This window comes from Carassius auratus, chromosome 17, assembly GCF_003368295.1.
Source record: "Carassius auratus strain Wakin chromosome 17, ASM336829v1, whole genome shotgun sequence".
Taxonomy (NCBI): Eukaryota; Metazoa; Chordata; class Actinopteri; order Cypriniformes; family Cyprinidae; genus Carassius; species Carassius auratus.
In genome coordinates, this window is record NC_039259.1 from 26,190,714 (window position 1) to 26,204,143 (window position 13,430).

At 41.6% G+C, this 13,430-nt stretch overlaps 1 protein-coding gene across 1 annotated transcript; it reads right to left on the reverse strand.

The window, feature by feature from the left end:
- Positions 1-2,258: 2,258 nt before the first annotated feature.
- On the reverse strand, positions 2,259-12,580 carry LOC113117769 (thrombospondin-1-like). Its single transcript, XM_026286677.1, has 23 exons — positions 12,460-12,580; positions 12,304-12,374; positions 11,387-11,949; positions 11,016-11,091; positions 10,489-10,581; positions 10,293-10,402; positions 10,009-10,134; positions 9,412-9,508; positions 9,009-9,182; positions 8,754-8,930; positions 8,499-8,672; positions 7,695-7,822; positions 7,460-7,612; positions 7,145-7,363; positions 6,965-7,072; positions 6,119-6,278; positions 5,908-6,026; positions 5,580-5,814; positions 5,260-5,487; positions 4,905-5,176; positions 4,723-4,820; positions 3,795-3,934; positions 2,259-3,698 (listed from the first exon to the last, which is right to left on the reverse strand). Exons 2-23 carry the CDS (start codon positions 12,368-12,370, stop codon positions 3,688-3,690), a joined length of 3,528 nt encoding a protein of 1,175 aa, XP_026142462.1. The 5' UTR covers positions 12,371-12,374; positions 12,460-12,580; the 3' UTR covers positions 2,259-3,687.
- Positions 12,581-13,430: the final 850 nt, after the last annotated feature.

The window sequence follows — 13,430 nt, forward strand, 5'->3', positions numbered from 1 at the left end:
GTTTGGTGGAAGAATACTGTTTTTATTAATATCATTACACTTTATTTGCTCAGTTTTATTTTTTTAAACCTTACTACGTATATGGAATAACTGTTTTATAAAAGCAATAATCCCCAAGAAGCTGTGGTTTACAGTGAATATATAACAGCAACACCCCTTAGCTGTTATAAATCCACTGTAAACCACAGCTTCTTGGGGATTATTGCTTTATTTAAAAACCTATTAGAAGACATAGTGTTGCTGTATGGGGAAGCAGGTTTTATGGGTAATGATGAAGTGTTTTGACCCACAGAAGACCTTGAGACGGCAGACAGATGTATGACGCCTCGAGCGGGAGTCTGTCTGATCATGTTTACGGCTGCGAGCGTCTCGTCTGCAAACGGCTGCGGTCACATCAACGACGGCTGAACAAGACTTACACATGCGTGTGAAATACTAGTGAACGCTGTGAGACCCCAGCTCTAACACACACTCCATTAAACAGAGGTTTCTCCCACACAGCCTTGATGAGAACAGCAGAGCAGATGGACATTTATGCTGATGAATCAATATTTCACTACAGAAGGATTCATGACTCGCAATAGAGTCTGTTTTATTCATTATCATCATTTATAATCATCACACGCACAGTTTGCAGATCAGACACAATATTAAACAAGTCATGTGGGTCTGACATCAGGCTCCAGTTTTAGATCAGTGTGTGCATCAATGCAATGATCCTTTCCACATCGATTCATTAGTGTTAAATCAGTTATGTAAATGGGGGAAACGGACACTTTCCAGTTCCAAATCAGAAGTAGTTTGAGCTCTTTACGAGGAAAGTGTTTGTATTTTGGTTCTACTGTCCTTCTCTCACAGTCTGATCATCTGGATGCTTCTCTATGTCTCTCCAGCTCAGATCTGCTATGGCACAGTCAGACTGACACAAAGAAAGAGGCATGAAATATGAAGGAGAATGTTCTTCTGTTTTCTATTTTACACTGGTTCATAATCTAGGTCTTTGTGCTTTTAGAGTTACACAATAAGAGAGGACATGAAAGTGTGTTTGTCATCCCGTCTCTGATGTGTCTGCCAGCGTCAGCAAGACAATCAGACTCCAGAACATCTGAAACAGAACGTAAGAGGACAAAATAAAATGTTCCCCTTCAAAAATCAAACCAATATGTCTTTTTATTCATGTCATGAGCTTTTAATTAACCCCCAAAAATATGTAGATCAAATCCTTCTGAATCAGTCTGATTCCTACCTTGGTCTTTGGTTAGTTGAGAACCCTCACTAGTGCACTTTTATTGTGGCTCATTAACACACACTACTGTCCAAACATTTGGGGAATGCTTTAAATGAATCAAAAATGAGACAAGTTCTATGTTGAAAATAAAACGAAAATTTGACAATTTTCAAAGAATCCAGAAAAATAAAATATATCATGGTTTCCACAAAAATATTGTGCAGCACAACTGTTTTCAACATTGATAATAATTAGAAATGTTTCTTGAGCAGTAAATCATATTATTCTGATTTCTGAAGATCATGTGACACTGAAGACTGGAGGAATGATGCTGAAAATACAGCGGAGCATCACAGAAATACATTACACTTTAACACAGATTTACATAGAAATAGGTGTTTTAAATTGTAATATTTTACTGTTAGTTCTAACTGTATTTTTGATCAAATAAATGCAGCTTTGGTGTTTTGGTCTGATTTCTTTCAAAAACATGAAAAAGTCATACAGAGAACACACTTTTGATCAGTTAGTGTAGTAAATCAATGTACAGCGCTTCTGTAAAAACAGCTCACTTCATCTACACAAACTGTAGATTATTGAGTGTAAAGCATGAAATGTTTTATAATATCCATGTGCACTTTCTGAATGAGTGTTTGGTGAATGTGGTTCACGTGAGCGTGTTACAGCGACTCCAGCATTCCCAGCATTTCTGACCTTGAAAAGTAAGTGTTTGCTGATAGATGATCCTGGATTGTTTTATGTGAAAGTTCGTGAGAAAGTACTTTTTTTTTAAAATACTCTTTTGACCAAATTAGCTTTTACTGTAGCAGTAACCGTGAGTTATTTTAACCATAAACTAAACCAAAGACACAGACCATGCAATTAAAATGTCTACTTAAGACATCTTTTTATTTATGGACTGGATTTCTTTCAGATTTATAGTGTAAACTGTATTTTCACAGTGCGGGTCAAGGGAAGACATCATTTAAAGCAGATTCTGGAGTTACTTAAAAACAAAAGTATTTCATGGTCATTTTTTACTCAAATGTATTTATTGTTCTTTGATTTTACAAAATGATTTATAAGATTTAAACAACATTATTGTGTAAAACTAGTAACAATACTGACAGTGAAGCGTCCTTAAACATAAAAAACTAAGATAATCCTCATCAGTGTGCAAACAGTTTATACAAACACTTCCAACGTCAGGTTACAGTTCTTCATAAATTATATTAAATAGCATATCTACACATAAGACATTAAAACAGAAAAAAAAACCTTTACCAATAACTTAATATTTTTTTTTAAAAGACATCATTAATTAATTAAGGCACTAACTATTTATATTGACTTTCCATTCATGTTTTACTGGGGCATCTCAAAATGTTTTCTTTTCTTTTATTATTTACAGAATTTATGTTTTACTACATACAGTACCTCTAAAACAAAACAGGACTGAATCATAAGTGGCACAAAAATAATTTGCAATTTTTGTTGATTTCAATTATACAACAGTGAGGTAATATTTCTACATTTACGTCGTATTCTGTTCACCATTCATTCCCTCCAGTCTGTTCCTCCCAGTCTGAAACGCTCCAGTTGTTCTCTGTTTGTTTCAGTAAAACGTGGCTCTGAGATGAGTTCTCATGCCTCCATCTCCTCTCAACACAATAAATAAATTAAACAAGTGTGCCTATTATCCATCCCTCTGTAACATCTCAACTTCCTTTTTCATTTCTGCTTGTTTAGAGCCACAAAAACTTTTGAGTCTGTGAATGATTATAATAGCTTGTCAGGACATTTGTGTATTAATCTAAGACATGAACTTTCTCCTTGAGTCACAAATCACAAAGGTCCTTCTAGCCCTGAGAAGCACTCCACTTTATAAACAGTGAAATGAAGACTCTTGGGTTGTCAACATCGATGACTGAAACTGATCAAAAGCAGACATGAAAACTGCTGAATTGGGAGGGGGGTAATGGTTAAATCATTACTTATGGACAAACAACTCTGTATCAATGACTCTTGATGATCTGAATGTCTCTGTGGTAAACATCCTTGCAGAAGAACACGATTTCACAAAGTCCACAAAGTTTCACAGACAGTCCTTGCTGTCTTCATCAAAATCCTCAAGAGTTCCTCCTGTGGGATCTCAAACCCTCCAGAATTGAGGGGAAGTTTTGCTTCAGTTCATAAGTGTTTTTTTTGTCATGATCACAGTCCACAGCAAATCTGAGGTGACGTTACAGAAGAACTTCCCTTTACCAAATGCATGATCGATGAGGTGGAAGTACTGATGGGTCTTCATGCTCACCTGCTCCTGTGGTCCTTGCTTATATGGAAAGTTTTTGGCCTCCATGTTTGGATCCTCAATCCCACCACAGAAAGGTTTAATAACACAGAACACATTTAAACCAACATAAAAGAACAGATAGTGGGCAAAAAAGCTGATGGAATCGTTAAGATGCATCTGCAAGAGAGTCAAGATATAAACAATTGTGAGCTTTCCTGAACAATAAGACAGCTACACAGAGAAATATTCTTCATAAGCATCCAAATGTGTTACCTCGGCATTCGTATTTGAGGTCTGAGAAGTAAACCATCTCTTGAGAGAAGACAAAGAGGCCAAGTCTTCCTCCCGCATATGTCTTGTCATTGATGCTTCCTGAATCAGCCAAGACTTTCTTGCCTTCATACATAATCACTCTAAAAATCAATCAAAAGAACAGAAGTGAGTGAAGCTGATTTTCGCTGTTTAGTATCTAGGACAAATGGTTGAAAGAAGTCTGGGGTGTCCAGAATCGGTGCTGGTGGGCTGGTGTCCTGCAGAGTTTATCTTTAACTTGCCTCAATACACCTGCCTGGAAGTTTCAAGTATGCCTCGTTCTAGGGCCTCTTTATAAAGTGTGTATGTCTAGATTTGCATAAATCTTACATAAATAATTGTAACAACTGGCGTTGACGTGGAAAAGTGCTTAGAGTCACGTCACGGTCTGTTCGAGTACTGCATGTTTTCAGAACTGTTCTTGCAGCTCGCTGTTCTAATTAAAAAATATGGATGATGACTTGGAATCTTTTACATGTTAATGACATTAGTTCGTAATCGTTTACAAGGCATAGAGATGATGCGTTTTCTGCATATTTGAGAGATGATTGTAAGATCAATTTCAGGATGTTTTCTGTGCAACATTTTATAAGTAAAGTCCCAGGTGTGTTTGATTAGGTTTGGAGCTAAACACTCCAGGACACTGGCACTCTAGGACCGAGTTTTAATCTAAGTTAAGGCTGCCCAATGCTGTTCCTGGAGATCCACCTACCTACAGAATTCAGTTCCAACCCTGCTCCATCACACCTGTGTGCAATTATCAAGTGGTCCTCAAGCTCTTAAATAGCTGGTTCAGTTTTGTTTGATGAGGACTGGAGCTGAACTGAGAAAATTAGAGCTCCAGGAACGGGACTGGGCACTCCTGATCTAAGTTAGCTTTCACACTTACCTGATGTGTCCGGTTTTTGGTCTGTGGATCAGGTGCCATCTGTAGGCGGTGTAATCCTTCCAGCCAATGTTCTTGGGATCATGCCACAGGGTGCGCACCTGCGAATGGTTCAAAATAAGGTGAGCAGGACACTTCAAACACCAAACTCAATTTAATGTTGACAGCTTGAGAATGATACGTACTTGTCCCTCCGTGTCTCCAGTGTGCCACAGAGCATTCCTGAGGTGTTCGCCCGGTCCTGTGGTCGAGTTCACTACTTTAATGGACAGTCCAGAGTACCCCTGTGCTTTAGTGGGTGTATGAGACCAGTAGGTCTGTGTGATCTGTTTCCACATCACCACGTAGAAACGTGAGCTAGATTGGTAGCCAAACACAAAGCCGGCGTAGTCGTCGTCACGGTCTGTGTTGATGAAGAACGTGCCACTAAAGTCCACAGCATTGAACTCATCATAACCTGAGGGACAACCAAAACAAGAAGATTAGCATTTGGATGTAGATGAATGTGTTTATCATGAGTTGTATCTCTCAACCGCTTACCAACAGCGATGCCAGGATCACAGTTGACCGTCTGCAGAAGTTCTTTGCCCTGGTGACGGACGACCCAGTTGGGGTCGATTTGGGAAGTTCCGGTGGGATCGAGAGGAACCATTTGGAACCTACGGAAGTCTGTTTCACTGATACCGAAGTTCTCTGGGCAAATGTCGTCAATATCTGGCACATTGTCGACATCAAAGTCATCCTTGCAAATGTCACCTCGTCCGTCTCCTGGGCAGGTGAAAAGGGACAAAAATTCAGCATGTGGAAGTTTACACATACACAAATAAAATTAAAATTCAGATATGGTGTGCTGGACTCACCGTCCGAATCCAGTTGATCTGGGTTGAAGGCGAGTCGGCAGTTGTCTTTTTCATCAGGCACGCCATCATTATCATCATCGTGATCACAGGCGTCTCCTTTCCCGTCCTTGTCGTGGTCGACCTGGTTGGCGTTGGGAATGTAGGGACAGTTGTCAAGGTTGTTCTGATGTCCATCCTCATCGATGTCCTGGTTGTTGTCACACTTGTCTCCAATGTTGTCAGAGTCAGAGTCGATCTGTGACATCACACGGATTATTACAGAGCCATCATCATCTGCGGTTCATAGTTGCACACTCATGTCTTAAAAAAGCAAGGTCAAGCATCTCACCTGGTCAGGGTTGTGCTCCAGTGGGCAGTTGTCACAGTGGTCACCGACTCCGTCTCCATCATTGTCTCTCTGGTCAGTGTTGTACACATATGGACAGTTGTCCTTCTCATTCAGGATGCCTAGACAAATAAATCCCAGTGTTACACCAAAACACCCTTATAATGGTTTCTGTGTTCTTTATGTTGATGGAGTTACATGACGAAAGACTTACCATCACCATCGATGTCAATGGCACACGCATCACCCTCGCCGTTGTTGTCGGTGTCGGTCTGTTCTGGATTACTGTCATATGGGCAATTATCGCATCTGTCACCAACTTGATCGCGGTCATGGTCAAACTGTCTTGGGTTGAAGACGAACGGGCAATTGTCCTGGTTCAAAACAAGAACATCCAGCCAAGTCAGTGATGAAACCAGAAAGACAGAAACATCTGGAGACTCTTTACCTCACAAATCAAAATTTCTTAATACACGCACACAAGAAGCACTGAACAAAATGAATGTCTGAAGCGATATGCCATGGATGTGATGGTTTGGGACACAGCTGTGCTGGAATGCACCGTTTGGCTGCAAAACTTTGACTGTTTGTTTGCCCAGTCACATTTTTTCCAAGTGTATGATTTGAATTATGGATGTTAAACCAAGCGATCCAGTATGGCTGGATGGAAGCCATCATAAATCCTTTATTTATTTGCTACTGGCAAAGTTCCGCTCTCGCTCTCTTTTGTTCACTCTGTTCTTTTTTTAATAACCTTATATTTATTTGTTACCACCCTAGATCCTAGTACATCCATACATCTTATTATATTCTATTTTTTCAATTTTTTGTTTATTTATATTCCCACATGTATTTTTATTCTCTCATCTTATTTTTTGTTGTTTCTGTGTTGTTGTTGTTGTTGTCTCTGTGTACTGGAAGCTTGGCACTAAATCAAATTCCTTCTATGCGCAAACATACTTTGCAATAAAGCTCTTTCTGATTTCTGACTTCTTTCTTTTTTAGCCGGTAGCATACTGACAGTCATTACTTGCAGAAGAACAATGTGTTTACGACTTACCCCTTCATCAGGGATCCCATCATTGTCATCATCATTATCACAAGCATCTCCAGTTCCATCTTTATCATAGTCTTCTTGACCAGAGTTGGGAAGGTCAGGACAGTTGTCCTAAAAATGACATTTTTGATGAAGATTCTGTAACCTTGTGTAATGGTATATGGTGAGGAAATGATCACATACCTTCTTGCAGTGGTAGGTGGCGTTTTCCACACAGTGGAGGTCTGTGTTTGGCCAGCCGTCAAGATCAGAGTCCCCTCCACAGATGTAACCGTTCCCAGCGTAGCCTGGTTTACATTCGCAGCGGTACATGATGTCAGAGAAGATGCCCAGGTAGATGCAGTTGGCATTCTTATTGCATTCATGGGTGCCATCCTCGCATGGGTTTCTAGGTGTGCAGACCTGTGAATAGGTTGATTTAATGTTGGTTAGCACCTCATGGAAGGAGAAAGATCTGCCCCTTCCCATCATTAACACTACTCTTTAGACTAGTCTTACCTGTTTGTTGGCAATGGCCTGCTCTGTTCCCCTGCCGAAGGGCTGCAGTCCAGAGTAGCGTGGAGGGCAGGGCAGGCAGTTGTAGCCTGGTTCTGTGTTCACACACTGATGGACTCCATTCAGCACAAAACAGGCATCAGGAACTTCTTTGCACTGCATATACCAAAATTTTGAATATTTAGAAACAGCAGTATCTTCATTAAGAGCTGTCTATCTCATTAGAGTGACACCTCACCTCGTCGATATCTTGACAGTGGACTCCATCCCCAGTGTATCCAACCGGACACTCGCCGCACTTCCAGGAGCCATCGGGGAAGCTGGTGCATTTGGTGCCGGCGAAGCACGGGTTAGACAGGCATCCATCTGTTCATGATAGTACAGAAGTTCATTTGATATCATGTGACAAGAATTTTCAGCTTGATCCTTATCAATAGCTATATTTCCATCAGCCTGTGCATTTTGTTTAAAGTATCACATCAAAAACAAGTGATGGAAACGCCAAATTTTGATTAAAAATCCCTTCATTATGTCAGTACCAATATTCTCGTAGGCAGCGCCGACAAAAAGCATTGTTGCGTCCCGCGTTCGAGTCCCGATCCTGTCCCCCTGTCTCCCTCTTACTTCGACTACAGTCTAAATTACTGTCCTGTCCTAATAAAAAGTCCACAGAAGCCAAGAATATTTATTTAAAAAAATCCCTTAATCTGCAAAAAGTTTTAACGTTCGCTTGAGGTGGTTTTTGACTAGTGAGAAAAAGGGTTAATGCGAATAATGGGAGACGGAAAAACATTTCGCGAATAAATTCCTCCATGTGCATTAAAAGTCATGTGACTGCATTTACTGTGTCAAAGGTTTCTCCTACTTTTCTTAGTGAAATATAGTGCCAGTTAATAAGGAACTGACAATTTTGTTCTCTTTGACTTGTTGGATGGAAAAAGTGATTATTCGCAAATGTTTTATGTGACATTCCAATTTTGCGCATAAGTTAAATTCACAGTTTTGGATGGAAACCCGGAATATGAATCATGTTGTGTCTTACCAACTGGACACGGCTGGGCATTGCACAAACGGGTTCCTTTGGAGTCACCCATACATTCTTTTCCACCGTATTTGGGAGCGGGGCTGTTACACAGACGGTGTCTGCGCTGCAGTCCTCCACCGCACGTGATGGAGCAAGAGTCCCATGGTGACCAGGGTCCCCAACCTCCATTCACTGAGACACCGAGAGAAATGCAGGGTCATTGGGGTTTCCATGTTACATTCTGCAAACACTCCAACAGGTGAAAACACTCACCTGGGCACGGGTCCTTCTGGCATGGCTCGGTCTGACGACCGTCTCCCTCGCAGTCTCTCCCACCCATCTGAGGCGTAGGGGAGTTGCACAACCGGATTCGAGTGATGATGCCCTCACCACATGTCACTGAGCAAGAAGCCCAGGGGGACCAGTGGCTCCAGCCGCCATCCTGCTTGACTGCATGACAGAAATAAGCATTAAAGAAGTGCATGGGGATCCAAATATGATGCAAGTGGCAGATGTATTTGAACTCACAGCGTTTGTCGCATTCTTGCATGTAACAGTCTCTCGTCTGGACAGATGTGCCGTCGCAGTTGCTATTGATTCGGTCACAAGAGCGTCCGCGCTGCTGAATGCCTCTGCCACAGGTCACCGAACAGTGTGTCCATTCGGACCAGGGTGACCAGCCATCCACACCCGCATCAATCGCTTCAAGAAAACAATCAGAGAAAATATGTAAGCCGTGCTGGCAAATAAGTGTGAATGCGCACAGTCGGGCATCGGTCAGTCGTTATTGTTTCCTATTCCAACAAATCATACATCATTTTGAAGGCCTAATGGAGAATGTAAAATTAAAAACAACGAATTTTTGGAAATTAGCTCATTGTGTCCAGAGATCAATGATGACGTACATAATGAATTCTGAAACTTGACTTACGTGTTCCGCAGCGTGGGCAGCATTCGCCGTCGGGGACAGTAGCGTTGGCACAGGGCATGAGAGGACAGGAGATTTCACGGCACACAGTGGCGGAGTTCTGCCAATAAAATATTTAAAGCAAGTTTAATCGCACGATCCCAACAGCTGCACATAATGTATGAGAAATAAACGCCTCTCGGCTGGTAATAAAAAGTGACCCTTGGCTTTGGCAGGAAAACTGTGTGGTGATATAAACTCTGAGCGGGCAGCAGGGGAATACATTTAACCGGACTAATAAAGTGTTTTAATGTGGCCAGCATGGGGGTGGAGAAGACATACTGAGTCAGCGGCCACAACCGCACACACACACACACACACACACACACACCCAGGCTCTATTCTCACCGGAACCAGAGACAGCGGGTATCACTCACCAATTAAAACATTCCTGAATCCCGGCCATTTAGATGCATGTGTGCAGTGAAACAGAGACACAGAATGGATTTTTTTCCCTCTTCAAAACCAAGACCAAGGATCTTGACTTGATTTAACCACTAGCTACCCACACAAAACAAATACTGGAACTTTACATTTTCACATCAGTAAGAAGACTCATACCTGACATGTACAGTGTGTGCAGCTGTCCACCGTCCACTCGTCTTTGTCTCGGTGAACAATGCCATTGTGTAGACAAACTCCTTCGTGGATTTTAATCTGAGTCATGATTAAGCTGTTGTCTGCTGTCTGAAAGCCAGAAGAAGAACAGAGGAACTGTCATTAGAAACAACAACTTTGAGGGAAGAGGCTGAGGAACAACTGTTTGGCTTTATCAGAACAACAGGGTGGAGAGACAGACACATGTCTGTATGAACATCAGACAGACAGCTGGTTTTGATCCTCACCACTTGGCGGAGCTCGTTTGACAATTGCTTCACCACCATGCCGAGTCCCTTGAGCTCCTTAAACATGCTGGACAGATCGTCGCAAGAGAAACCGCAGATGTCCTGCATATCTGAAGAGGAACAGGATTCTGACGTTAACTTCATGAGACCATGATGAGACCCCAGACACATTACAAGCACATGACGATCATCTGACCTTTAGACTTGTGTCCGGTGTAATCAGTGCGGATGGCCGGGCTGGATCCGTTCATGGGGTTTTCAAAGGTGATGACATCAGTGATGAAGGATGCTGTATAGACAACACATGAGCTTTAATATAGCATCTCTATTTTATATATGTGACCCTGGAGCACAAACGCAGTCATGAGTAGCACAGGTATGTTTGTAGCAATAGTTAAAAATAGATTGTTAGCAAATATCATTAGCAAATATTACCATAAAATATAAATAGTTAATTTCTGATTTGTGAGTGTGCATTGCTAAGAACTTCATTTTTCACAATATTTAGATTTTTTGCACCCTCAGATTCCAGATTTTCTAATAGATGTTCTCGGCCAATGGAAAGCTTGTTTATTCAGCTTTCAGATGATGTTTTTAAAAGAAAGTGACCCTTATGACTGGTTTTGTGGTTCAGCTTCACATATGCTATACTTATTTAATTGCATTTTATTTTTTCAGCATTTAAGAATATAAAATGTGATGCTCTATCTACTAAGCACTCACAGCTCTCGCATCCTTTATTGCGTAAAATCGCGTCCAGCGTCGTTCCAAAAACAAACCGCACGTTCTGGAGAACTCCCTGGAAAACGGGATAATGGTGAAAAACCGAGACTGGCAGAGAAAACCGAACACAGTTCCAACAGCTACTATTACATGGAACATTCAGACGGAGAATGTAAAACAAAAACACTCTCTGAAGGCGAAGCGCATTGCGCGCATTAACCGCGTCTTTACGCGTTTCCAAAAGTCCAGTTAGAGGATGAAAAAAAACACATCAAATTGAACTTTAATACATCGGATAACACAATAATATCACAGATGACTACAATCAAATAAACCGATGTATCAAACATAAACAACACCCAGATTCTTACCAGAAAGCGATCGGTTTTGGCGGCTCCTTTGGCGATCCTCAGGCTCGAGATGTCCGCGCTCTCCTGATTCAGGATCTGCTGGATCGGAGCATCGAGCTCTTGAGTGTTGATCTCCTCACAGCCCACGTGAACCTGAGCTCGATCCTCCTGCACAAACACCGTGATGTTCTTCCAGTGTCCGTTCGCCACGTTCACGTCCTCGATGGACACCACGTGCTGTCCGCTCTCGGTCCAGTACACCAGATCCACGGTGTTGGCTTTCCCGTTGGAGATGATCTCAAAGACGGATCCGGTGCCGTCGGTCCTCTCCACGGAGACCAGGCTGCCCCTGGTGCGCTTGGCTTGCTTCAGGTTGGCGGTGAAGATGAAGCCTCTCTCGCTCTGGATGGAGTACACCAGGTCCCTGAAGGAGAGCTCGGGCACCGAGGGGATCAGGTTCGGGTTCAGGATCTTGTACGCGGGGCTGTTTGGATCGGGTCCCTTCACTAAGCTCACCCCGTGATGCTTCTTGTCGACATCAGTGAGCTCGAACAGGTCGAACACGGTGTCATCATCCGGCATTTCTGCGGATTCCGAGAGAAAACGAACGTGAGCGTGTACGACCCCGATCACATGAACGTGCGTGTCGATATCACGAGTTTATGTTCCGATTTGGCGTATTATTCGTGTGCAGAAATTGACGTTGGTGTGCATAAGTTACGCAATGGGTATGGATTAGGTTAGTGTCATGCAAACAAAATTAAACTGATTCCGTATTAAACCTGATCACCCTAATCAATTCTAAAAGTTCTACTAAAAAGGTACGATTTCAATCTAGACTTAAATCATGCACAGATGGGGAGAATTATATATGCATTGGAAGAGAAGCAGCCACTGAGAAAGCGCTTTGGTTAGAATCAGTCAGAGTTTGTCCTCACCTATGCGTCTGCTGCTCACGGAACTCCACAAGAAGAGGCACAAAACGAGTGCTTTCAGAGCCATCATTCCCCTGAAATCACAACACATCACACATCTGTCTGTAGTTACATGTGAAAAAACCTCTCGAAAGCGCAACGCTGAATATAGACACTCACCTGAAGAGAGACTCTGTTATAGTGAAGACGTGTGTGTGTGTGTGTGTGTGTGTGTGTTAGAGATGTTCTGCTCCTCTGCGCTCATGAGTCTCGCGCTATTTAAGTCGTTTCACACATTCTTCAGCTGCTCTCTCGACCAATCAGCGTTCAGCAGGACGCGCACATTCAACATCAGGAGAAAAAACTGCACATTCCAGAGCAAACTTTCCATCAGCCAACACACACACACGCCAAAAATGACATTTACATATATCTTACACATTACATTCAAAAGTTTGGGGTTAGAAACATTCTCTTAACTGAAAAATACTGTAAAATCAATATATAAAGCTGTTTTCTGTGTGAATCTGTGTTAAAGTGTAATTTATTTCTGTATTTTCAGCATCATTCCTCCAGTCTTCAGTGTCACATGATCTTCAGAAATCATGAAAATATGATGATTTACTGCTCAAGAAACATTTCTGATTATTAGCAACGCTGAAAAACAGTTGTGCTGCACAATATTTTAGTGGAAACTGATGTATTTTATTTTTCAGGATTCACAGATGGATACAAAGTCTAAGAGAACAGCGTTTCTTTGAAATAAAAACGTTTGTGACATTATAAATGTTTTACTGCCATTCATTTTTTATTAAAAAAGGTATTTTGGCTCATCCAGCAGGATTCTGTTTGATCTCTAAATCATTTGTTATGACAGAAATTCCATTACCGTTCCATTAGGACTTTAAATGTTTGAATTCAGACATTTATGGCATTTCCTGTTTATAACAGTGATTTATTGCATATATCAGTCAAATGTATGTGTTCTTTTGTGACTAAGTGCATCATAAGAAGTCATGCAATAAAAATGTGTTTGTTCTTTAAGATGATTTTTTCCCAGTGTGATGGTTCCCGATGCAGACGATGTGTGTGTGTGTGTGTGTTTAATTATGCAATCGCCCAGAAACATATCAAATATTATAGTGATGCAG

Excerpts from the sequence above, each read along its gene's own strand:
- LOC113117769 (XM_026286677.1), bottom strand. The coding sequence starts at position 12,370 with ATGATGGCTCTGAAAGCACTCGTTTTGTGCCTCTTCTTGTGGAGTTCC. Across the intron at positions 10,582-11,015 it reads CAATAAAGGATGCGAGAGCT|CATCCTTCATCACTGATGTC; the intron begins GTGAGTGCTTAG and ends TTGTCTATACAG. Across the intron at positions 9,509-10,008 it reads GCACACACTGTACATGTCAG|AACTCCGCCACTGTGTGCCG; the intron begins GTATGAGTCTTC and ends TTTTATTGGCAG.